Below are 27,815 nucleotides of genomic sequence, written 5' to 3'. Positions count from 1 at the left end.
CAATGCCTTCTTATCCATTGACTCTTTTTCTCTCTGTCTTCACTTTCTGCCTTGCATCCATCTTTGGAATTAACTTAACATTCAATTTTTCTGCTTTCAAAATCTACTTTTCCATGTCTTCCCTTCCCTCCCTATTTCCATGGTCTGACATCTCTCTCCTTCCCCTAGTGGTCCGACATATCTCTCCTTCCTTTCCCCCCTTCCCAGTCTGGCATCTCTCTCCTCTCCTTCCCATAATCTGGCATCTCTCTCTTCTTCTTACACTACTGCTACTACTATTATTATTATTATTTCTATAGCGCTACCAGACTCCCTTCCTTCCCTTTCATTCCCTAGTCTTAACTTTTGTTTTAAAAATTTTTAAGCATTATATTAAAATAAATGGGTTTTTTTTTCTTCTCTATGTTGTGATTCGCTTAGTAAAAATCAAATTAAGCGACTCATCAAATTAAAATAAAACTTGAAACTTCCTTTAGTCATCTTCTCTCCCCCCCCACAGTGTAACATTTCTCTTTCCCTTCCTCCTTTCTGCCCCCTGCAGTCCATCTCCCTTCCTCCTTTCTGGCTTCCCTCCCAGTCCAACATTTCTCCCACCTTTCCACCAGTCCAACATTTTTTTCTCTCTTCCTCCTGCATGCTTCTCCTCTGGCCCTCCTTCCTTCCCCCAACCAACATCTCTCTCTCACCCTCCATGAGTCCAACTTTTCACTCTCTGCTCTCTCCCCCTTCCTCAGAGTGTAACATTTCTCCTTCCCTCCTTTCTATCCTCCCCATCCATCTCACACTCTCTATGAGTACACTTTCTGCCTCCTGCATGCTTTCTCTCTCTGTCCTTGCCTCTTCCCTCGAGTGGCATCCCTTCTTCCCACCCCTCAACCCAACATGCTCTCTCCCCATGCACCATTTCACTCTCTCCTCCAGTGTGTAGCACCTTTCCTTTCCCTCCTTTTCTGCCAGGTCCAGCAGCACCTCTTCTTCCTTCCTTTTACCTCCCCCCCCTGTCCAGCAGTACCACTTCCCTCCTCCACCTGCCCAGCAGCACCCCTTCTCCCTTCCCTTCTCTCCCCCCTGCCCAGCAGAACCCCTTCTCCCTTCCCTCCTCCCCCCCTGTCCAGCAGTACCCCTTATCCCTTCCCTCCTCCCCCCTATCCAGCAGTACACCTTCTCCCTTCCCTCCCCCCCCCGCCTAGCGGCAGCTCACTGCTTGCTTTTAACTTAGCCACACAGCTGCCACTAGAATTAGTTTAGCCACGGTTTCATCAAGAAGCCTTGGGGCTTTTGCTAGGCCAGCCCACCTTGCATCATCGAAGTGTGCTGGCCTAGCAAAAGCCCCATGGCTGCCTGATGAAACCGAGTCTAAACTAATGCTAGCAGCAGCTGTGTGGCTAAGTTAAAATCACACTGAGCTGCCGCTGCTAATCCGGGGATAGGGAGAGAAGAAGAGGGAAGCAGCGTATCGGCAGCAAGTTGCAAGTTAGCTGACGTCGGCACCTCTCTTCCTGCCCTGTATGCCGCAGCTCACTTAAAATCAGAAAAGAGGAAAGTAGGAGTCTCGGTAGCGTATCGGCAGCAGAAAGCAGGAAGTTGCAAGTATGCTGATGCCGGCGCCTTTCTTCCTGCCCTGTATTCCACGGCACACTTAAAATCTCAGGAGGCACACAGCTTGCGATACACTGATCTACAATGACACCCGGATCTTTTTCATGGGTGCCAACTCCCAAGGTGTACTTTAGCATCTGGTATCTATGATTTGGGTTATTCTTTCCAATGTGCATCACTTTACATTTTTCCACATTAAATTTCATCTGCCCAATCTTCCAATTTCCTGAGGTCTGCCTGTAATGTTTCACAGTATGCATGCGTTTTAACAACTTTGAACATTTTAATGTCATCTTTAAATTTAATCACCTCACTTGTCTTTCCATTTTCTAGATCATTTATAAATAAGTTAAATAGCACCTGTCCCAGTACAAATCACTGTGACACTCCACTGAGAACTCTAGCCTGTTTCCTGTCTGATTGCCAATTCCTGATCCACAACTGAACTTTGCTACCTATCCCATGGACTTTTTAATTTTCTAATGAGCCTCTTATGAGCAACTTTGTTAAAAGCTTTCTGAGCTTTCTGAAAATCTAGATACACTATATCAACCGGCTCATCTTTATTCATATGTTTATTCACAGCTAAGAAGTCAAGCAAGTTGGTGAGGCAATACCTCCCTTGGCTGAACCCATGCTGACTCTGTCCCATTAAATCAGGGATCTCAAAGTCCCTCCTTGAGGGCCGCAATCCAGTCGGATTTTCAGGATTTCTTGAATGACTATGCATTGAAAGCAGTGCATGCACATAGATCTCATGCATATTCATTGGGGAAATCCTGAAAACCTGACTGGATTGCAGTCCTCAAGGAGGGACTTTGAGACCCCTGCATTAAATCATATTTGTCTACATTGAGCCATGTACCATTATGTTTCTTTGTTTGGCATGATCCTGTTTTGGGGTTCGTTTGTTTTTTCACAATGCCCCCTGCTGGTAGTTATGACAGAATATGATGAAAACAACAAATGTAGTTTGTATAACATTTTCCATAGAGGAAAGAAAACATTAAACACTTGAGTATTCATGACAAGCTAAATTAAAATGTTGCTGTAGTATTCAGAAGTAAACCACCACGGTTGGAAGGCAAAATAGTCTATACCAGGGGTAGGCAATTCTAGTCCTCGAGAGCCATAGGCAGGTCAGGTTTTCAGGATAACTACAATAAATATGCATGAGAAAGATTTGCATCTCAAGGAGGCAGTGCATGCAAATCCATCTCAAACATATTCAATGTGTATATCCTGAAAACATGACCTGCCTGTGGCTCTCGAGGACCGGGATTGCCTACCCCTGGTCTGTACAGGTGATAATGAGTACATAGAATTATGAAATTGACTGTACAGAGTTTGGTTTACCACAGGTGAATGAAACATCATGCATGTTTAGATTCATTTTATGTTTAGCTAATTTGAATGTTTTTTTAACATGTTTATATATTTTATGTAGCATTTCTTTCTAATGTAGGGTCTAGGTCACACATGGGCAACTCTAGTCCTTGAGGGTTAGAATCCAATTGGGTTTTCAGGATTTCCCCAATGAATATGCATTGAAAACAATTCATGCAAATAAATCTCATGCATATTCATTGGGGAAATCCTGAAAACCCGATTAGATTCTGGACCTCGAGGACCGGAGTTGCCCATGTCTGGTCTAGGCTGAATAGTATTTTTATTTAGCTTCAGACATCCTATTCCATCATGTTGTATGTTGAATGTGGGTTTTCTTTGGCTGTAGACATCTTATTCCATATTATTGTATGTTGAATGTTGAGCTATAAACTGGACATTTTGCATCTATTTTCCCCCATTTGTGCCCAACTATTCATGTGCATCATTCATTTCATAGTGAGACTGCGTGAAAAGATTTTCAGTGGGCTAATGAAAAAAAAAGTCTATTTTAATATTTTAGGTCTTTCCAATGGCTTTGAAGCAATGGAAGTAGATGGTCTTCAAGAAGTGCCTCTCTGCAGTTGTCGAATGGAAACGCCCAAGAGTCAGGATATTACTGAGGGAGAGAATGATCGCTGTATGGCAACAGAGAGTGCCAATAAGGAGGTATGAACACAAAAGGGTTTTGGCTGGAGAACATACGGACAATTTTTCAAAGTACAGTGGAACCTTGGTTTACGAGCATAATTTGTTCCAGAAATATGCTCGTAAATCAAAGTGCTCGTATATCAAAGTGAGTTTACCCATAGGAAAGAATGGAAACTCGCTTGATTTGTTCCCCCCCCCCACAAGGCCACTGGTGCTGCTCCATACTCCCCCCTGAGAGCCGGCATCGCCCCCCCCCCCAGCGAAGCCCCTCCCCCAGTGATCCGGTATCCCCCCCCCGCTCATGTGGCCCCACCCCCCTGCGATCGGCATCCCCCGCTGAGCACTCAAACAGCATCCTTTACCCCAATTTGGCACCGGCACCAGCACCAATGCACAGGCTGGTGCCAGTGCCCGAAGATCCTCCCTGTAGGCTGGGCTTGGCTAGGCATTGAAGATCCTCCCTCTTGGCAGGGCTGGGCTGGGCCTTGAGCATCTGCGCATGCTCAAGGCCTTCTGGTTTCGCTCTCTCCGAGATTCTCTGAGATCTCTGAGAATCTCGGAGAGAGCGAAACTAGAAGGCCTTGAGCATGCGCAGATGCTCAAGGCCCAGCCCAGCCAAGAGGAAGGATCTTCAATGCCCAGCCAAGAGGGAGGATCTTCAGGCACCAGCATGTCCTGTGCATTGGTGCTGGTGCCAGATCAGGGTAAGGAATGCTGTTTAGGTGCTTGGCGGTGGATGCCGGATTGGGGGTGGTGGGGGGCAACGTGAGCAGGTACCAAAATGCTGGGCACAAAGCACAGATTTTATAACAGGATCTGAGCACCCAGATTCCATTATAGAATGCTAAAGTAAGATAATGTTTACACATCAGCAATATAGGCATGCCCATTTACACATTGTCCACACTTTGGTGCACAAATGACACTATTCTCTAATGTGCATAATTGTGGGAGTTGCTCATGCTCTCTTGCAATTGTACGTTATGATTATAGAATACCACTTAGCATCCAGTTAGCACTGTAATATTCATGCACATAAATGTTAGTATTCTATAATCTGAGCATGCAAATGGCATACACATTTAGGCACTTACTTTATAGGATAAGGTGGCATGGGGCAAGAATTGGGGAAATTATTTCTATTATTTACTGTCTCCCCATGCAAATTTGCTTGGGCACATAGAAAATTTGGATGGCTATACACTGCTTCCATAGAATGCAAATTTTTCATGTCTAGTCATTGTGGATACCCAGAGAACTCAACTAGCTAGGAAGTACATCAGGATAGGTTTGGGCCAGTGTCCTAGAACTCTTTTTAGCAGAAAGTGATCAATCATTCATTGGGCATACAAGCATAAAAGAGCAGTGTAATTGATTCATGAGCTATAAACTAATTTCAGAATTTAGTTACGAACCTTCTGAGAAGACATGGGAGAGGTTTATAAAATCATGATTGGTGTGCAGTAGATAAATAGTTATTTATCCTTTCAGATTGTACTGGGTCTAGAGTAAACTGAAGAAAATATTATTTCAGTCAACCCATTATATAAGCTGTAGAATTCATTGCTGGCAATGATAATCCAGGTTAGTAGTATATCTGAGGTGTAGATTTAGGTTGTACAAGTTTCTGGAGGGACAGATTCATTAGTACTTAGGCTGACCTGGGAATAGTCATCCCTTTTGTCTTGGAATGAGCAACAGTAATTGGACTTTACAATAGTATCTGCTTGGACTTTACAATAGTATTAGCTTGTTTTGGAGACTGGATGTTGTGGTGGATGCACCATTGGTCTGATACAAGGTTTTTATCCTTTGTCCATGAAGGTTACCATCCATACGATGAAAATGGATTGAAAAATGTGACATTATTGTTGTCCTCTGACTTCTCTCTTTTCTGCTTGCCCCTTCATTTCTTAAGTCCAGTGTCCATATCATTATTATCTGCTGCTACCTAAACCCTTTATCCCTGTTATTTATATGCCCTTTTAACTGATTCTTCTCTTTTTTCAGTTGAGTAGATGTACAAACAAGGTGATTAAATATGAACTGATGCGTCCATCCAATAAAGTGCCACTTCTAGTTCTGTGTGAAGATCATAGAGGGAGAATGGTAAAACACCAGTGCTGTCCTGGCTGTGGTTTTTTCTGTACTGCTGTAAGTTCCTTTTGTGTGTTATAAAGATCTTAGACTTGGTACATTGCTAGGAAATGTTATATATAGTTAATGTTAAAGATAAACTATAAGTAAAGTATTGCCATTTAGTGTCCATTTAACTGTTGAAGTTGGCCCCTTCTACTCTTAGGTCAAACAAGAGTCAGTCAGATCCAGGCCAGATTTGACTATGATGCTGCCTCTTGGCATGTACCACACCTTGATCTGGGTCCATTTGACATCACTGCTTTCCTATGTGAGCAGGGCTGGTGTTAGACATGCTCAGACCCCTGACTCCTTCTCCTCCCTGCCTCTCCTCCTCTGATCTCCTTAGTCACCATTACTACCACATGTACTGTGAAACAACTTAAAATGACTTTGACACACAAAACACAGACAGATTAACTTGAATTGGGATGGTGATTTGTATTCTGTTCATTTTCAGTAAGATGTATTACGGTAAAACTTTTGATAAAACATTGGTCACTGTTTAACTATGTAGAGGGTTTTGAAAATGATGATTAATTGTAATGTATATTTATAGGTATTTGAGAGCATTGAGTCTCCTTTGATTTCAGCTCCTGATGATGTCTAGATGGTGAAACACAGTCTTGTGTTGAGCTGGACAATTACAAGTTAACTGAAACATTGACATACCCTTTTTGTCACCAGTGGATTCTGGAAACAAGATAGCCAACATTCAATTACAACATTTCACAGCAAACAAGATATTTGAATTCAAGGAGATACAAAGAAGAAGATTGTGGTTTGAAATACTGTGAGAACAGAACATTTCACAGAACATTTATTTTAGTCATTATAATTAGGAAGGGGACTCTAGTTCTATATATAAGTATTTATAAATAATGTTAAATGGGTAAATGAGTCTCCTAAGAATAAACCCAGAATGGTCAACATGGATGAGCTTCAGTAGAACCCTAGCCATCCTCAGTGCCAGGACTTTTGCTATGATTTTAACATTGGCATTTAATATGTATATGGGTCTATAAGCTCCACATCCTGTAGGATCTTTCCCCGGTTTGAGTAATACCGTGATCCTAGCTTCTCCCATAGACCCTGGGAATGCACCCTCTCCCTGACCCCATTAACTACCCGTGCCAATTATTCACTCCATATGTCCTGGAACTTTTTATAGAACTGACTTGTATACCCATCCAACCCTGGGGATTTTCCTGGTTTAAGAGACTTTATATGACCCCCCTTGTATTTTGGACACTGAGATTGGTTCACCCAGATGCAGCTGGTCCTATAGAGATAGCTGAGGAAGAGTCAACCGCCCCCAAACAGCCTCTGTATCATCCATCTTGGAGGCAGGGCTACACTGGTATAGCTGGGTATAATACTTAAAAAAACAACAACAAAGAAACTGGCCTGAATCTCTGGGTCATTGTGATAGACAACTCTCTCCCCCATCCCCAGCCTCTCATTTCCTGTATCATAGTTAAAGATCTCCTTTTCCTAAGATATCTTGCCAACATTGAGCCAGATTTATTCCCAAATTCAAACAAATTCTGTGCTTGCAGGAAAACAGTTTCCTCCAGCTGATACTTCTGTAGTTCTGTTCTAATACGCTGCAATTGCACTGCCATCCCTGGATCCAGGCTGGCTTTGTGTTGCAGTTCCAGTTGTATCAACTCTTTAAGTGCAAGACCTTGGCATCCCAGATTCTTTTCTTCCTCGCCCCCCATTTTATTAATATTCCCTGTACCACAACTTTTAAGGCATCCCGTAAGGTCCCTTCACTCACATCTCCTGTATCATTCTCCACCAGGTATTGGGATATAGTGGCACATATCTTCCCACATACCTTGGGGTCTCCTAACAAGGACTCATTAAGTCTCCAGAACTTTCTCCTCTGCAATTTACTAAACCCCTTCCAGGACACCCAAACAGAGGTATGATCTGAGATCTGTATAGCTTCAATTTCCACTTGGTCAAGATCCCCCCCCCTAAATTGTGGTGGGTCCTTATACTATCAAGCCTAGTGTAGGTTTGAGCTGCATGTGAAAAGGTGTAATTTCTTTGGGTGCCATGTGAAGCTCTCCAGCAATCAAAAAGATTTAGAAGTTTTATTAAATCCTGAAATACTTTCCTCTGTTCCCTATAGTGCAAGCTGGTCCTTTTCTGCCATAACCAGACATTCCTTAAGGAAATGAAATCCCACCCAGTATGCTCCCTAGACCCATTCTTTCTCATTCTCCATTCATTCTCTCACTTAAGTCACTCATAAGCCCTATTCACTCTTGTTCATGCGGTAACCGCTCACTTATTCAGGTGTTGCTGAAAATGTCAAATCTGTGGTTCAAGTAGATGTCTTAGAGGCAGATTTCCCTTGGTGCTGCACCGTTTGCCATGCCTTGTCTGGCCGGGGATCTTCTGGGGTCGAAGCTCCTGCCTTCCTGTGCCAGGATGTTACGACACCCCAACTCTCAAAGTACCTTCTATGCCTCCTTCATGTATGGGTCTTTCTCGATTTGCCATTAATTGTAATCCATAGACCAAAAGGGAATAACCATCAGTATTTGTGTCCCTTAGTTTAGAGAAAGCTGAGTGATGTCTCTAAAAGCTTGTCTCTCTTGGAGTGTGGCCCAGGCCAGGTCTTGAAAAATGCCCACTTTAAGATCCTTCCTTCACCAATTGACTGAGTCACATGCCATTGCCAGCACTCATTCCTTGGTCCCAAAGTCCCCAAAGCAAGCAATGATATCTGTCACATTCGTGCCTTTAGGGGATCCTAGGCTAAGGTGGGCTCTTTGGATATGTATCTGACCATGCTCTGCTTCATCCTCTATCCGCAGAAAAGCTCCACAAATTTCTCTCACCACCGGCACACTATTTCGGTAGGCTTCCGTTTCTGGTATTCCCTTGAAGTGGATATTGCAACTTCTGGATCTATTTTCTAGATCTTCCACCTGTGCTTGTAACTCCTTGATCATACTGTCATAATTAGTCACTGAAAGTTTAGTCTCTGCGACTTCCGTGCCATCTTCGACATGTGGTCCTCTGAGGCTGCCACTCGGGTCCCCAACTCCTGCACCTCGGCTTTGATTTCTGCCAATGCTGATTGTACATCTTGGCATACTCCCACCATCTCTGTCTTTAAATTCTGAAACCAGGGATGTGCCACCAATGTGGAGGTAATGGTGCCCCCTCCCCTGACTGACTTGCCTGGCTGTCATCTTCAGACTCAGAAGAGTGGTGCGCCATTTGCTTCCCTTGATCCGTCAGGGAAGGCCCATTCATCTGCTTCAATTTCTCTCCGACCTCTGTTGTAAAACAGAATTTTTCCATTTTTTTCCACATGGCCATTATTATGCACCAATTGGGCACCTCGGGAACACTGTCACTCCTTGAATGGAGAATGATTTTATATTTTATTCAGCAGCCTCGGCGGAGCTCCTGAGTTATGCTGCCATCCCAGGCGGTGACGTCACTTCCTACTCCTAGATATTTGAATTTTTGTTCACATTTTATTATAGCTTTTGTTGCTACTTTCTGTAAGTATTCTGCTGTATGTGCATTTCCTGAGGAATCGATTGTTTCTGTGAGAAAGATATTCCCTTCTTTTGTTATACAAACACATATAATGGGATCATTGTGGCTATTACTCCACCCATTAAGACTTAGGTTAATAATTTTACCCTATAGATCTGTTGCACATTGCTCCATTTCTCTGTTATACACTTTATCTAGCAGTTTTCCTTCAATATCTTCTCTGCTGTATCAAAATGATGGTAACATGCAGTAAAATAACAAATATATTTTTGCTTAAATATGACAAATTCTCAGGGCAGTCTTTAAGAAATATGATAAAATCAAAACATTTAGCAACCTGAAGATCCTGCTTATTCAAACTTGGGAAGGGGTCAAACACGGACCTCATGGACCTTACGGACCTCGCAGATCTAAAACTACACGTTCTTAAAAATCTGAGGTCCGTGCCACTTGTAGTTTCTGGCTCTGACAGACCTCTATGACAATTTAGCTCTAACGGATCCTAATGATTTTCCCTTCCTATGTTGAGACTAGCGGCAAAACTTTTGCCCTGAGGTCTGTGCCACTTTTAGTCTCAGCATAGGGAGGGAAAAGCATTAGGATCCATCAGTGCTAAAATGTCATAGAGGTCTGTCAGAGCCAGAGACTAAAAGTGGCACGGACCTCAGATTTTTAAGGATATGCAGTTCAGATCTGTGAGGTCCGTGAGGTCAGATGCACTGCAGACCTTTGCACACATTTTGTAACCCCCCCCCAAACCCAGCTATTTGCCATCCAGTGTCATCGTGGGGGCTCTCGGAATCAACACGGAGGGAGAGATCTGGAGGAAGGGACAATCGGGCTAATTAGCAAAAGCCACGGTGCGCCTCCTCTCTCCTTAGCCATTAGGGAAGGCAGAGCCAGGGGCCTGAGCTGAGCGTGCAGGGAAAGCGGTGGAATACGCTAAAAGGTAGACTTGTCAATGCATGGACCTCAGATTTTTAAGATCCGCAAGGTCCGTGAGGTCTGCGTTTTACCCCTTCCCTTCTAACTTGTTTCTTTTGTCATCTTCCTGAAAGAACTTTTCATGATGTTGTTTCATAAGGACCATCAGACCTTGAATTTCTTTGTTGCAGTGTTTGCATTTTGCACTCACGCCTGCCTTATCCATAGGTAGAGGAACTTCATTAAAACATTCCCAAATTGAGTCTCTTTTATGGCCTGCTGCCATTACAGGTTTTCTCCACCAAGGAGAGAATAATATGATAAAACTCAAATCTCAAGACTTGTGGAGTATTCTGCTCAAAAGGGTTCACTTTTATTTTTACTGCTTGCCCCACTCTCCTCACACTTGGCTCCTTGTGCAGATAAATAAACTTAGCACTGAAGAGATAAGGAGTAGATTCTGTGTAGATCGATTTGCAAAGGTACAATGGGGCTAAGATCTTTTTCTCAACTCTGTATATTTTATAACATTTTTGCTGTGAAGATGCAGCTTGTTATCTCTGCAGACACAAATTCATTGTTTTGAGAAATGTAAAACCAAGGATCTATGATAATATCTTCTAGATAGAAAAATTGTCTATGACGACATGAATGGATTAATGGAATTCATTTACCAAAAAATTTAAACATTGCTTGAATATACTGTCTCATGCTACATAATTAAAAACTAATCCTTATTTTATGATGAATAACTTTTGGACTATAACATCTTAAATAGAAAACCATCTTTAGATCCATTTTTCCTCAGAAAGAGCATTAAAAAAAATTCAATTTCTTTTTATTTTTGAAAAATCATTGATTTTTATCCACTCTTATGCTGAGTAATATTGCCCCACCAGACCTTTGTCATTGAGCACTACAGCAAGTTTGTGTATCCGATCTAAGAAATTCCAGATCTTCTACTTCACCAAAACATTACCGGCACCCTTCCAGGTTGCCTGCTGTTGGGAATCCAACTGGGTTCACCTTCCAGACCCATATCTAACTGTTCACAGTCTGTGGGGTGAGATAGTCAACCATTAGCACATGCAAATCTGATAATTCAGAGTTGGTTGTGGTCATGGCTAAACTGATTTCAGTCAGGTTGTAGCTAGTACACATTCAATGAATGGCTTAAAAAGTGATCAGTAGTGCTCCTTTTGAGGTCAACCAGACAGTGGCCCTAAACATCAATACATGTTCACTCGTATATCTGCATGATAATCTTGAGGTTTTGCACACCACGTCTGACTCTTATCAGTTGTCTTAGTCAAGTGATAAAGCGCACCCTTAAAAAAAGTATTTACCTCCTTAATTTCCAGACTGTATTTTCCAAACAGGATTCACAGAGACTACGATTGGGTATAGCAGCTATCATAACTGAAGTAGTAGGAAGACCTTTCCACATAACATGCACATCATTCTATTTATATTTTGAAAATAATATTACTAGAATTAGTGTTAACTTGAAACATAGAGTTACATCACCTAAAAATTGTACAATATAATAACCATCACAATAAAAGAAAAAAATACACATCAGACCATCATACTTAGGGGAGAGCAGGCATTAGCCTGCAGGAATATGATATAAGAAAAGGCTTAACCAGACTTAAACCCCACCATCAATTTTCTTGCCAGCTAATTTGCTGTTAATGAAGCCCTGCTAGATATCTTTTTAAGGTCCAAAAATGATCTAAGAGCAAAGACAACATATTTTAAGCCTAAATATCTCACCACACATTTACAAGTATATGTCAAGAGAAATGATACCCTTAAATTCTTTCTCTTCCTTCATTGCTAAGATTTTTTTTCTTTACTCCTGTATAGATTGTTAGTCAAAAGTGAAAAGGTATCAAATCTCCATAAGAGTAACCAGAATAACAATAGGACACTTAAAACAAATATTCATAAAAATTAAAAAGAAAAAGATAGGTTTTTAATTTCCTATATGTAGGGAGTACACAATCAGTCAGACCCTAGTCTGTTAGATTGTTTGTGAAAGGAAGCCGTTAAAGCGTCCCCTCCTGGAGAAGTGTATGGATAGCGAAATTTGAGTTGAGGGGGGCTGGCTTGAAGGTTGCAGCTTTGGGAGTTCTTAGTTGCTTGCTGCATGGGATTGCCTTTGAAATACCGCCACAGTTTTCAACATATTGAGATAAGTACATTTTTGTCAATAATATTAAAAGTGGTTGAAACAAAGTTTGTTGGCGGTGGGATGTGTCAGTGCCATGATGGTCCTGATGGCAACCCTTGCGTTGTTGTATAACACATTTAGCACTTGTGGTTCTGGGTCTGAGCACTTTATAATTTTAGTATTAGAAACAAAGAAACTTGATAGCAGATAAAGGCCAAATGGCCCATCTAGTCTGCCCATCTGAGAGATTTCACGTGCCTATCCCAGGCCCTTTTGAATTCAGACACAGTCTCTGTCTCCACCACCTCTTCCGGGGAGACTGTTCCATGCATCTACCACTCTTTCTGTAAAAAAAAAGCATTTCCTTAGATTATTCTGGAGCCTATCACCTCTTAATTTCATCCTATTCCCTCTCATTGCAGTTTCCTTTCAAATGAAAGAGACTCGATTCATACGCATTTATATTACGTAGGTATTTAAACGTCTTTATCATATCTCCCCTCTCCCACCTTTCCTCCAAAGTATACAGATTGATATCTTTAACTCTGTCCCCATTCGCCTTATAACGAAGACCACATACCATTTTAGTAGCCTTCCTCTGGACCGACTCCATACTTTTTATATTTTTTTGAAGGTGCAGCCTCCAGAATTATACACAATATTCTAAATGAGGTCTCACCAAAGTCTTATACCGGGGCATCAATACCTCCTTTTTCCTACTGGCCATACCTCTCCCTAAGCATCCTTCTAGCTTTCACTGTCACCTTTTAACCTGTTTGGCCACCTTAAGATCAGTACGTACAATCACACCCAAGTCCTGCTCTTCTGTTGTGCACATAAATTCTTCACTCCTTAAACTGTACTGTTCCCTTGGGTTATTGCAGCCCAAATGCATGACCTTGCATTTCTTAGCATTAAATTTTAGCTGCCAAATTTCAGACCATTATTGGAATCATATCAGAAATAGTAACTGTGATTTGATTAGTAGATTATAGATTTATCACAGAAGTTTCTTAGTTTTACATATTGAGTTTTACCTATTGAGTTAAAATTGCCAAATCAAAGCACCTTAGTCTTCAATTTATTGAGTTTAAGGAAATTTCTCTGTGTCCACATACATGGATCTTTAGTATTCTTCTTTACATGCGATTATGGTATTATCAAAAGAATATTTCACTAAGCAAAGAAGAAAGATATCATCTGCATAAGAGAACACATGAACCTGAGGAATGGAAAAATGTTTCCTAGAGCTCTTAAATACACCTTAAACAAGAAAGTAGATAGTGGAGAGCCCTGCAGCACACCACAAAATGCACTCCGAACAATATGAGTATAATTAACTTTATTAAGAGGAAGAATGGTTTTAGAGGGAATTTTTAGGTTTTCCAGAAAAATTTTTTTGAACAAATCTACCGGGGTTATACCAGCAGGTTTAGAGACATTCAATACTCTTAAGTTTACTCTTTTATTAAAATTCTCCAATTGCTCAGTTTATTAGTGGATAAACTTCTGATCTATTAGTTGTTGGAATAGTCTCTTTTCACATTTTTTGCTTCCGAGTACGTGAAACTTGTTCCAACATTCTTGCTTTACTTTATCCAACAATTGAGACAAAACATCTACTCAAAAGAACTGAGGTGTCTTGAGCTGATTTCTCAACTGTGGTGCCTAGTTTATTTATCTCCAGCATCACAACTGTGGGGGGTGCTAAATCCATTGCACCTCCTAATGGTCTTCTCAGTCACCAAAACCAGAGGTGGAGGTTTCTCTGTCTTGAGCTTCTATGCCCCTGACTTCTCCAGGCATAGTGTTTGGGGTCTCAGCCCATATTGTAGCTGGACATGGTGAAGTGTTGGCATCTGGAAGAGACAATGACATGTGTTGCCCAAATGGGTCAGATGTTCTCTCATCTGGTCATGTGGGGCTCTCTCTAGAACATTCGGTTGGTGTTTGGTATTGTACCAGTGAAGCTTCTTGTTGGACCAGAGAGGACATGCTGGTCAGTGGTGGTAAGGCCTTTAAGGGAAAATTCCATCAAGTACCAATAAGGCTTTAAATTGCAGTAAATAGTCCTTACTGTGACCAAAATAGTGAGACAATATTTAAGCCACCACATGTTACTAAGTAATGAGATGCAAAATATGCAAATGCATGTTTTGCATTTTATTACTATGCAAATCTCCTAATGCAAGTTGCATTAGAGCCCCAAAACCACAGTAAAATGACCACAGCTCTTTTCTTGGGCCTGATGCTCCTGGGATGCAGCAGTGCGTTCCTCTCAGCTCTCCAACCCCTCTAGTGACTACCTTAAAAATCATTAGTGGTCTGAGGGATCCTCCGGTGGTTATTAAATGGGGTCCAGGGGAGTCTGTTAGGGTGCAGGGGGGTTGGCCAGGAGCAATGCCCAATTATTCTTGGCCAGTTTAGCGCTGACATTAAAATGGCGCCCCTAGTGGCAATCTCACAGGACTATGGCTAGGAGTCATAGTTCCATATAAGGAAATTTTTCTTTATTGGAAATATGATGCCTAGCAGTAATCATGTGAGACTGCCAATAGGGATGCCATTTTGACATGGGTGCCAGAGTGGCCAAGAGTGATTGGGCTTTGCTCCTAGTTGATTTCCATGCACCACTATGGACTCCACCGGAAGCCCCCCCTCCCCTGGACCACCAATGATTTTTAAGGTAGCCACTAGGGGGATTGGGGACAGGGGGGGATCATTTCTGTAGCCCAGGAGCATTGGGCCGTTGCTTTGTGTAGCCCAATGCTCCTGGGCCCCAGGAATAATGCTGCTTGTGGGGTGGTATTCTAATCTAAATCCTTTATAAAAAATAAATATTCCAAGATTCAGAAACTAGCTACAGTTTCTTAATCTACAGTTACAGGAAAGTGAGTAAGGATTGCTCTGAGAAAATGCAATATTTCCTTTTACACGGAAGACTGATATTTTTTATTTAAACCATTTTTTATTGAGCAACAAGCCATCCAGAACAAATGAGCTAGGAATATTGTTTCAAGCATCAAAAGAATGAACAATTTCTATCAGCAAAATAGAATAACAACAAACCCAACTCTGACTCAAGAGATAAAGTAGACTTGGCTACATCACATTATTTTAAGAGTACTGAATCTCAAATACCCATATTCTCAAGGTGTTTTTACTGGGATATGAATATCATCATTGGTCCATAATGTACTCTTGAAGCTGCAGTGGGTAGATACAATGAGACATTTCAAAAAGGTACTTACCTTAACCCGACGAGTTCTATCTTTTCACTTATTGTAAGCTTCATCAGGGGTAAAAAAAATCAGAGAAGTCTCTTATCACTCCAACTGCAGCCTCCACCAAAAACAGATCTATTAAATATAACAAATGTGTTATTTAAAAAAAAAAAAAAAAAAGTGCTACAAAAAACCTGTGCTTTTTTCTTGTTAAAGTTAGTCCCAGAATGTTATTGTGTTCAAACTATCAAGAAAAACTAATAAATAAATACCACATAAAACCCACTCCTAACGTATAGGCTTACTAATTCCCTTTAACACTCACCGCTGCATTTTTTTATTAAAAAGAAAAAAATAAAATAAGTGCAACATGCCGGCGATTCATTACAAGAATATCATAAAAACAATATTCTTATTTGAGAATAATCTCTGCATCCTATCGTGAATCAACAATTCATTAAAAAAAATTTATACTCGCGTAAACTGTTCAACTTTCTCATGCTTATTTAACTCACACAGATGCATCTTTTGTGGAGAGTAAATAGAAAATGTCGGCGGTGTGTTTAAACAGATGCCGTTGATATTGAACCAATGAACATCACACGTGTCACAACAGTGAACCTAGCCACATTAGTGACATGTATACTACACAAAGTCAATTAACACAAAAGAGTGTCACATTCAATATAAGCTTATCTCACTCTGCTTTTTATGCAATCCCACAATACTAATAATGCGAAACAATGTAAATATAAAAAAGGTGGCACTAACAATGCATGTCAACTCATCTGTGATATATTATCAACATTTTCAACCTCAATCACAGACCATTTATATATAAGCATATGTCTTCTGTATAGTTAATCGACTATATATTAATGTCTCAAAAAGTTGTTAAGAAAATAGAGAGGAACATATATTGCCTGTTAATCATACATATTAAAACAAAAAATCATCTATGTGAAACAAATAGAAGGGAAATATGCATTCTCAATCTGAAGAACACTCCTGGTATTTAAAAGCCTTGCCATAGACAATTTTGTTGGGGAACTAATTGATGAACTAAATAAACACTTTCCTTTCCACAGAGCTATTCAAATCCACAGGTTCTGTGTTTCCATTTCTGTTCACGTTGTAACAAAGTTTTATCTCTGTTCCACCCCTGATCTTTTTTTGCTACATTGTCTATGTCAAAGCATCTTAAGCTCAAAAAAATCATGTTTATATGTAATGCAATGTTCCATTAATGGAGCTTCAATCCTGTTCCTTTTCAGACAGGACCTATGTTCATTCAGACGTGTCTTTAAGGATCTATTAGTCTTACCGACATAGATCTTGTCACAAGGACACTTGATAACATAAACAACATATTCACTGTTGCAATTGCTATAATGGTTGATTTTATAGGTCTTATCTACATGATTTATGAACACCTTAATTTGTAAATTGATACTTTAATTTTTACAAGAGTCACACTTGTAATGTCCAATCATGTTAATCTTGGAATTTTGCTAAATCTTGGAACATATGATGGACTCAAAATTTCCTTAAAAGTTTTTAGATCTAGTGTAAGCAGTTTTCAATTCAGCATCTTGAAAAAGAGGGTTAGTTTGAATTATACTCTAATTTCTTATATAAGATCTTACTGATAGTTGGATTTGCATGATTGTACTGAAAAACCACTCTATGTTTCCTCTCTCCATTTCTGCATGTCTTTTAGTTAGTCAACAACAAATCCCGATTACTATAAAGTGCCCGCTTATAGGCCTTTTTCAGCGCTTTTTTATCATACCCTCTTTTCTGAAAATTCATCAATGTTTCCTTCCTGCCTGTGCCTTAAAGTCCTTCACATCACTGCAAATTCTTCTGTATCTTAACAGCTGGGAAAAAGGTAAGTATCCACAATGTGTCAAGGGTGACAACTTTCTTTCCTTGAAATTGTATTTTTATCAGTTTTTTTTCTTAAATACAGTGGTATGAAATGTCCCATCAATCTGAGTGACTAATACATCAAGAAACAATATGGTTTCATGAGAGTATGTGTATTGAAATTGGATGGCTGAATCACAGGAATTTAACTAGACCACAAATTTATTAAGCTCTTTTATGTTACTTGTCCACAAGGCAAATACATCGTCTATGTACCTGTGCCAAGAATGTAACTTTTCAAGAAAAGTAGAATTGAATATCCCCTGATTTGCAAATAATACAGATTTTCAAAAAGAAAAACATTTTCTTTCATTGCGAATCTTGCCAAATGTACAATTAATCAGAAGGTGCGTCATGCCTTGGTCTTTTCTCCATATTCAACCACAATACTTTCAATGCCTCTTCCTGTGGAATCAAGATATACAATGATGTTATATCCAGGGTCACCATTAAAAACTGAACCCCTTCACAAGACAAATTGTCTAATAACCCCAAAAAACTTGTGTCTTTACTATAAGTTTTATACGTTTCCACAAAAGAATGCATGAAACCCATCTACATAAATTGAAAGAGGTTCTAAAAAAGATCCCTTAGAAGAAACAATAGGTCTTCCAGGTGGACATAAGGGATCTTTATGAATTTTGGGCAACACGTAAATAACTGGAGTGACAGTTTTGGGATTATTCAAACATTTAAATTCTTGTTTTGTTAAAAAATCATCAGACACACCTTTATTAGTGATTTTATTTATCTGAGATTTTAACCTGTGTGGGGTCCAAAGTAATTTTGATGTAAGTATCAACATCATTCAATTGTTGGTGAATGTCATTCATGTAATATTTCATGTCCATTACAACAATGGCACCACCTTTATCAGCCTTTTTTATCACAATACTTTTATCATTTTTCAAAATCTTTATTAGCATTGTGGGATTGCATAAAAAGCAGAGTGTGTTAATTGACTTTGTGCAGTATACACATCACTGATGTGGCTAGAGTCACTGTTGTGACGTGTGTGATGCTCATTGGTTCAATATCGACAGCGTCTGTTTAAATACACCGCCACCATTTTCTATTCACTCTCCACAAAGGATGTATCTGTAAATAAGCACGAGAAAGTTGATGTGCAGTTTAAGTGAGTATAAACTTTTTAAATGAATTGTTTATTTACGTTAGCATGCAGAGATTATTCACAAATAAGAATATTGTTTTTATGATATTCTTGTAATGCATTGCCAGCATGTTGCACTTATGTTTTTTTTATAAGAAATGCAGCGGTGAGCATTAAAGGGAATTAGTAAGTCTACACATGTTAGGAGTGGGTTTTATGTGGTATTTATGCATGAGTTTTTATTGACAGTTTGAACACAATAACGTTCTGGGATTAACTTAAACAAGAAAATAGTACAGGTTTTTTGTAACACTTTTTTAAATAACATATTTATTATGTTTAATAGATCCGTTTTTAGTGGAGACTGAAGTTGGAATGATAAGAGATTTCTCTGATTCTTTACTCCTGATGAATTTTACAATAAGTGAAATGGTAGAGCTCCCGTTGGGTTAAAATAAGTACCTTTTTGAAAAAAGTCACATTGTGTATATTCAATGCAACTTCAAGAGTATATTATGAACCAATGATGATATTCATACCCCAGTAAAAACACCTTGAGAATATGGATGTTTGGGTTTTTGATGTTTATTATTCTTAAAATAATGTGATGTAGATAAGTCTACTTTATCTTTTGACTCAGAGTTGGGTTTGTTGTATTTTTTGTTGAGCAAGACATTTGGTTCTGATTTTTGGAGTTCGTAGCAAAAAAAAGGATAATCTTATTTGGTGACTGACTCAGATTTATCAGTTACAGAGAATTCCTCTAACCCCACCCCCACCCCACCCTAGTTTGGATTATTTGAATAATAGCAGTTCAAAAACTTTTAATTGTACTTCCATTATATTATAAGGTTGTGTTTTATAGCTCGAAGTTGTCTCCTTATTTGGGTGTTAGTCTCACCAAATTAGAAGTTCTTTAATTTTGAAATATCTAGAAAGAAGCAACGAATGAAATCTTATCATCCAGTACTGGTTATTGTAACAGGGGACATATCTTAGAATTTATTGCAGTGGGAATTATTTGTTCTCATTTGGTACAGTTCAATATACATGCATTTTAAAGTTGTTGTTTTTTTTAAAGTGTGTACCAAAATGCTAAACAATTTCTTTATGAAATAGATAAAAATATTCCTCATATGCTAGAGATTGAACAGAATAATTCCATGCATTAAAATAGACTTGAGGGCAGTGAGTTAAAAAGTAGGATTTAATTATGATAACTGGTTATCTAAGAGAATAGGAAGACTATTAGATATTTTAGGGACAGAGGAAGGAAAACCTTTTCCAGCAGCAGCAGCTGAAAGATTAGAGGATGCAGTGTGGACAGTAGAGGAACAGCAGAAGTGCTTTGAAGACAAGTAGAGCACTATAAGGTTTACATTTTTTGTCTGTATATTTTGTTATCTTAAAGTGGTGGTGATAATTAGCAAAAAGATATTTCCTTTTTGTTCATGCCATGAGATGCTCTAGGGTTTGAACTTGGACTAGAGCCCTTAACTATTTCTTCAGAGTATTAACTAGCAAAGAAAATCCCCTTTATGCTGGGTTTTTTTCTAGTATTTTTCTTTGCTTTGTTTGATATCCTTCTGATGTTTGTTAATCAGATTATTTAATTTGCATTTGGAGGCATAATTGGAAGGCTACATTGCTGTAGATATCATAGAATGACTGGATAAATAGGACCCAGAATGAATGGCTGATAATCATGTTCTCCTTCTCATGCCTCTGTCACTTAATTTTTCTGCTCTTTATGTCTTCAGGGTGCATTCATGGAGTGCCAGCCTGAAGGCAGCATCTCGCATCGGTTCCATAAGGCCTGTGCCTCCCATGTCAACAACCAGACCTTCTGCCCACACTGTGGGGAGAGTGCCACAAAGTCCAAAGAAGTGACAATAGCAAAAGCAGACACTACTTCCATGATGTCGCTGACACATGAGCAGTTAAAACCAGGCATTTCAGAAGGCAGTGCTGACACTACAACAGGAAGGTAGGTCTTCTCTACTTCTCCAGTCAGTTAACAGCATTTGCATTCCTGCTGATACTGAACAGAAGAGTAATTGCAACAGATTTTAGTGAACAAAAATGTGTGGTATTGAGATTTGAAAACAGCCAGCAAGTCTCAATAAATGGGAAATCTTTCATCTCTGTGCTTTACAGTCAAAAGGTTGCAAGGAGACAGTTAAGAGCATATAGCTTTTATTTCATAGATTTTATTTGGTATCATGTTCCTCCTCTTCCTTTAGACTTTCATCTCAGCTGGAACAGACTTTACTAAGAAAACATAATTAAATTAGACCTAGGGACTCGCATCCTGACACTGTTGTCTATACCATGTTACCTGTAGAAACAGGATTTCCAGTGCAATAGGTGAGACATTCTAAACAACAGGATTATTTCCCCATACTCGCATGGACTTCAGAAAAAATCCACTTTGGATTTTTCACTCTGCCTCAATATAGCGCCCTCTAGCAGTTATTACCCAAGCATAGAAAGGCACCCACATGTGTGAAGTAGAGGCACATGAAACAACAGGCTGAACAAATTTTCTGCTCATAAACAACTAAACAGTACCTTTAACCGCCAACATAGAAGTCAAAGGAGCTCAGAAACCACTTCCTAACAAGTTGAACATATGTACAAATTCTTCACAACTCTGAAGGGCTGACCGGTCTTCAAGAATCAGCTTGGAGAAACATAAAAGACTGAAAGCTGAAAGCAAGCGTAGGAAGGACAGAGCAGGGAGTCTAGAATGTCTCACCTATTTATTGGAAAAGAACTTACCAGGGTAAGTACATAATCTCTTTTTACAGTGTAATAGGTGAGACATTCTAGACAACAGGGACATACAAAAACAGCCCCCCCCCCAAAAAAAAAAAAAAAAAAAGCTAGGATGGGCTTGCTGCGCCGGCTCTCAAGACCGAGGACCTGAAGGCTGCCTGGCAGTAACATCCACTCTGTAGAATTTGGCAAACGTGTGAAGTGAAGACCACATTGTCGCCCTGCAAATCTCTTCAGGAGAAACAACCCTAGCTTCGGCCAAATGGTCCATCCAAAGCATCCACTTTCTCCTAATCTCCCTAAGAGATCCAACATGCCTGTCCCATGCTTTCTTGAATTCAGACAGTCTTTGTCTCCACTAGCTCTATTGAGAGACTGTTCCATGTATGTTCATGCATCTTCCAACCTTTCTGTAAAAATGTATTTCATTAGATTACACCTGAGCCTGTCACCTCTTAACTTCATCCTATGCCCTCTCATTCCAGAGCTTCCTTTCAAATGAAAGAGACTTGCTTCATACGCATTTATGCCACATAGGTACTTAAATATCTCTATCATATCTCCCCTCTCCTGCCTTTCCTCCAGAGTATATATATTGAGATCGTTAAGTCTATCTCCATATGTCAAGTTAGGATAAAAATTTGAATCATGAACTTGTACTGTAATTATGGCAAATCTAGTACACATCATAATCTGTTAACTGTATATTATGTATGTTTAACCTGTAAGCCGTTTTTAGCTCTTTGGGGAAAACGGGATAGAAAATGAATTAAATAAATAAATAACTAGACAAAACCCATTGTCTGTACATCTTTTGATTTCAAGATTCACGAAAGGCCTTCTGTATAACAGGCCTCCAATTAAACCTCCAGTGGCTTAGGACAGTGTTTCTCAACTTCTTCAAGCCAAGTAGCCCCTAAGCCTAAAAAATACCAACCGAATACCCCCACCCAAGCTGCGCCCTGACCCTACCTCCATAATAATTGTAACGCAATTTCTTCCATCCATTTTTCATATATACACAATATCTTATTAATACATAATAATAATCACAAAATTAAAAAATCACAAAGCACACTGTATACAGAGAAAATGTTAATTATTTATATTTGGGAGTTTTTTTTCAAAAAGGTCAAGGCAGATGACTTTAAAATATGCCTGCTCGCCCCCTCCCTCCACTGAAGCCGACCTGTCCACAGAAGCCGCAAGCACTGATGGGGATCCCTGCCTGCCCCCTGCTGAAGCTGCTGCCAGGGATCCCTCCCTTCCTGCCTGCCCACCCGACGCAACCCCCCCATCCCCGAAGCCAACTCTTGTTATTTTGGTGGAGCTGGACTCGCTCCATCCTTCCTCAGCAACAACTCTATGCAGGGAAGGTGCATGCAGCGATTCACATACTGCACATGGCTGGCCCCCAAGCCTTCCCTCTGTCATCAATTCCAAGGGATGAAAAACACTGGCCTAGGACCTTAATTTTATACTTTCAACTCTGATGTAGTCTCCACTTGAGCCTCTTTAAACTTCATCTCTGAAACTTGTAACTTGGAAAGTAATACTCCCTGTAGCTGTCACGTCTGCATATCAAGTCAGTGAACTTCAGTTGCTTGTATTAGATCTACCTTATACAAGATTCTACCATGACAAGGTAGTTCTTTGAACTCATCCGAAATTCCTCCCAAAGATCATCTCAGAATTTTGCCTTTCCAAGACAAGTTTCAAGTTTATTTAAGGTTTGTTATACCACCTATCTTACTTTCTAAGCAGTATACATTTATAAAACATGAGGATTATACAAACTATTGGTACAAATTAACGTTTTTGAGATGTAACTAACCTACAAGAAACAAAAGCTAAGAGGGGGAACTCCATTAAATGTGTAGGAAAGTGAGACATTTAAGGGTAACGCAAAGGGAAGGGGAATCCTGTCTGAATGAGCCTAGAAGGCATAGTTTTAGATTTCAAAAGCATCAGTGAATAAAAAAGTTTTCAACTTTTATTTGAAATGGTCTAGTTGGGGTTCTTGTCTTATATGGGTTGGGATAGAATTCTAGATTCAGGGAGCAGTTACTGAAAAAATGGAGGATTGGATTGTATCGTAATTTATGTGGTGTAAGGAAGGTATTGTAAGTAGATCACATTTTCACCCTGTTAGACTGTAAACGTACTCTTGCTTATTATTATTGGTATTAGATCCCTAGTGTGTGTCTAGATAGGATAAAACTTGTATTGAAAAAATTGCACTGTTAAAGATAACTGTGGCAAATTGTAATCTGTAAACTCTATATTATGATTATTGGTATTAGATCCTAGTATGTATAGGATTAGGATACAACCTTGTATCATAAAATTATACTTTAATTGTCATATTGTAATTGTCATATTGTACTGTAATTGTCATATTGTAGCTGTATTTTATGCAGTGGCGTACCAAGGGGGGGCGGGAGGCGGTCTGCCCCGGGTGCAGCCTTAGGGGGGGTGCACTGTCGGCCAGGTCCGGAAAATTCCTGGGCGGCGACAGCACTCAGCGCCATCGGCACCCTCCCCCCGGCGACAGCACTCAGCGGCATCAACGCCCCCCTCCGCAACGGCACTCAGCGGCATCAGCACCCCCCCCTTCCGCGAAGGCACTCAATTGCATCAGTGCCCCGTGCCCCCTCCCCCCTCGTGACAGCACTCATGTTCGGTCTCCTTCTCCTGGCATCAACAGAACTTCAGATCGGCAACAGGTGCTCAGTCAAAAGCTTCCCCTGACTCAGCTTCCTGTTTCTGCCCAGGCAGTTCAGTCAGAGGGAAACTTTTGACTGAGCACCTGTTGCCGATCTGAAGTTCTGTTGATGCCGGTTGAAGGAGGCCGATCTTGAGTGCTGTGACCGGGGGGGAGGGGGGAGGCGCCGATGCAGCTGAGTGCTGTCGCAGAGGGGGGTCCTTGCCGATCTTGTTGTCAAAATCGGAAAGGTGAGGAAGGGAGAAAGATGGGCATGGGGTAGATGGAGAGATTGAGAGAAGGGGGCAGATGATGGAAGTGGGGAGAGAGAAGAGGGCAGATGATGGAAGTGGGGGGAAAGAGAGAGAAGGGGCAGATGATGGAAGTGGAGAGAAGGGGGAGAGAGAAGAGGGCAGATGATGGAAGTGGGGAGAAGGGGCAGATGATGGAACTGGGGAGAGAGAAGAGGGCAGATGATGGAAGTGGGGTGAAGGGAGAGCAAATGCTGAATGGAAATGGAGAAAGAGAACACATACTGGATGGAAGGAGGGATAAAGAAAAAGACATATGCTGGATGGGGGAAGAAGACAGAGTTAGTGAGATAGTGGAAGGGTGAAGGAAAGGGGTGGCATGCTGTGGTCAGACATAGTGAAAAGAGAGAATTTGAGGACTGCATAGTAAGAACGAATTTAATTTAGATGGACGCAGAAAATAAAGAAGGAAGACCAGAGAAGGAAAGGAAAGAGAGAGATGCCAGAGAACAGGGAAGGAGACAGAGATATCAGATCTGAGCGGAGGAAATGAGAAGAGAGAGATGCTAAAAACCACAGGGGTGAGGGAAAGAGAGATGAAAGGAGAAAGATACCAGACTATGAGGGAACAGAGGGAAGATGATAGATGCCAGACCAAAGGGGGGATGTCTAGAGGAGAGATGGCAGGGGGAGACAGACAGTTTCTGGAAGAGGCAGACAGTGGATGGAACGGGCAGATGCTGGATTGAAGAGACAGGGCAGATGCTGGAAGGAAAAGAGTGAAAAGAAGATAAAAGCAGAAACCAGAGACAACAAAAGGTAGAAAAAAATAATTTTATTTCTATTTTGTCATTAGAATATATCAGATTTGAAATATGTATCCTGCTAGAGACATAACTGGGGACTACAAAGCCCAAGCAGTGCTTCTTTAGCTTCCAGCTGGCTTAGGGCTCTCTCGGACCAGGGGGCATTCCCCTAACACTATTCCTGTCATGTGTGACTGCAGTATTCTGTTAGCATGATATTTCTGTGTAGCATTCTATAATAATTTGGCTTGTTCAGTTTTCTTGATAGAGGGGATATATGTGAAGGGGAGGGGAGACAGGGGTTTTGTTGGTCCTTGCTCTGTATATTTATATTTATAAAATGACAATTGTACATAATATTGTTTCTTTTTATACTTTAATAAAATATGTTCAATATGAAATCATAACTGAGACTTATGCGGATGGGATCAGATGGTTTGCGGGGACTGAGCTTGCGCAGACAGGGCGGAAATGTGTTTTTTAAATTTCAGTCTTAGTAGTTTGCTGGTCCACAAAATAATTCTTTTATTTCTGCCAGTCCACGGGTGTAAAAAGGTTGGAAAACACTGCTCTAGAGCAGAGTCGGCAGCTGCGCTGAGGTGCAGGAAGGTCCCTCGAAGACTTGTCTGCTGGCTTTGCTCCGGAAAAAATAAGTTATGTCGGAGGGGGTGGACCTGGCAGATGCAGTCATCACGGGTCCTTGCCGCAACTCCCTGCATCTGCTGGGTCAACATCCCTCCGACGTAACTTACTTTTCCAGAGCAAAGCCTGGAGTTATCGTGGGACCTTCCAGCATGCAGCTGCCAACTCAGCTCCAGAGCTAGTACGTCAGAGTGGGGTGGACCGGCAGCTACAGTCATCGCGAGAAAGGAGCAGGACTGCTGGAATGAAAGAGTGGTGCAGGGAGAGAAAGGGGGCAGGGTGGAATGGAAGGGTGGTGCTGATGGAATTGATGTACAGGGAAAGGGGAGAGAGACATATGGGGGAAGGATACTAGATGGAATTGGATCGGAGGGAAAGAAAGGGGGAAGATGCTGATTAAAGAGGGGTGGATGGAGAGAGAAAGGGCATACATTGAATGGTAGTGTGGCGGGTAGAGGGGGAGCCTATGCTGGATGGAAGTGCAGATGGGAGAGATAAGGGAAGGAAGGAAATGGGAGGAGAGAAAGAGGGAAGCATACACTGGATGGAAGTGGACAGAGAGAGGAGAAGGTACTAGATGGAAGGGTTGGAGAAAGAGGGTACATGATGGAAGGAGGGGATAAATTAAAGGAGGGCACATGATGGGGGAAAAGGATTGAGTTAGGGAAATACTGGAGGGGGTGTGGGATAGAGGTGGCGAGATGTAGGTAGACAGTAAAAAAGGAAATTGATGAGAGGGTAGTAAGAACGTAATCTAGATGGATGCAGAAAATAAATTGAAAAGGAAAATGAGGGAAGAAAGGGATTGCAGAAGAGAGGTGTGGGAGAGGGAAGGAGAGGAGAGAGATGCCAGATTAATGGGGTTGAAAGGAGAGATGGAAGGGGGAGACATACAGTTCCTGGAAGGGGCATAGAAGGAGAGAAGATGCCATATAGGGGCAGAGAGATGGCAGACAGTGGATGGAAGGAAGAGAGTAACAAGAAGATGAGGAAAGCAGAAACCAGAGAAGACAAAGGTAGTACAAAAATGTTCTATTTATTTATTGCTTTAGGAGACATGTGTCACTGTTTCTGTGGTGTTGGCATTTTATGCAGAGTCCAGCTTCTTGCTGGTTCAATTTAACTTTTGTCTATGTATTTCTATTTTATCCCCCCTTTTACAAAACTGTGGAGCGTTTTTTTAGCGCCAGCCATGGTGGTAGCAGCTCTGATGCTCAGAATTCTATGAGCGTCAGAGCTGTTACCACCGTGGCTAAAATCCACACTACAGTTTTGTAAAAAGGGGAGGGATTAGTTTGTGATGACATATTCCATACTAGGCGAAGGTGTTTTCTGTGTTCTGTGTGTTCGAAAGACATGGTTTTCTGTTAGGATTGACGGTGTAGGATTGATCTGTACTAGTCTGGCTTGTTTAGTTTTACAATTGGTGTATTGATGTTGTACTGCTTACTGCATATGTAAGATGCTGCCTTTTCCTTGGTACTCATGTGTGACGTGTGGCTTGTTACTAAAAATCATATTTTTCGTACAGTTGGGGAGGGGGGTTGCCTAAAATGATGTGCCCCAGGTGTCACATTTGCTAGGTATGCCACATATTTTATGTATGTTTAACCTGTAACCCGTTCTGAGCTCCTTGGGGAAAATGGGATAGAAAATGAATTAAACAAATAAATACTTGGATAGGACCAAACCTCACAGACCTTCCACACAGCTGTTTCTCTCATTCGATCCTAACAGACTTTGGAGCTCCTATAACCAAGAGAACTATCTCTACATGGCTGGCGGAGTGTATCACTTTTTCCTATGCTTGGGCTGGGCTGATACTGGAATGCCTTGTCACTGCACATAAAGTTCGAGCAATGGCGACTTCAGTAGCTCACCTCTCCCGTTGAGGATATCTGTAAAGGAGCCACCTCGTCCTCAATTAATACCTTCACATCCCACTATTTCCTGGACATTCATTCCTG

The 27,815-nt window shown here is 40.8% G+C and overlaps 1 protein-coding gene across 11 annotated transcripts in view; it reads left to right on the top strand.

The window, feature by feature from the left end:
• EHMT1 (euchromatic histone lysine methyltransferase 1) overlaps positions 1–27,815 on the top strand; it is a 642,972-nt gene that overhangs the window by 349,912 nt on the left and 265,245 nt on the right. For all 11 annotated transcript variants that reach the window (XM_033961438.1, XM_033961434.1, XM_033961436.1 and 8 more), the window contains 3 exons: positions 3,509–3,654; positions 5,647–5,790; positions 20,428–20,654. In XM_033961438.1, coding sequence (XP_033817329.1) covers positions 3,509–3,654; positions 5,647–5,790; positions 20,428–20,654 — 517 coding nt within the window. The remainder of the gene's footprint in view (positions 1–3,508; positions 3,655–5,646; positions 5,791–20,427; positions 20,655–27,815) is intronic.

This window comes from Geotrypetes seraphini, chromosome 10, assembly GCF_902459505.1.
Source record: "Geotrypetes seraphini chromosome 10, aGeoSer1.1, whole genome shotgun sequence".
Taxonomy (NCBI): Eukaryota; Metazoa; Chordata; class Amphibia; order Gymnophiona; family Dermophiidae; genus Geotrypetes; species Geotrypetes seraphini.
Note: the sequence above shows the minus strand (reverse complement) of the source record. Positions and strands in the feature narration are given on the sequence as shown.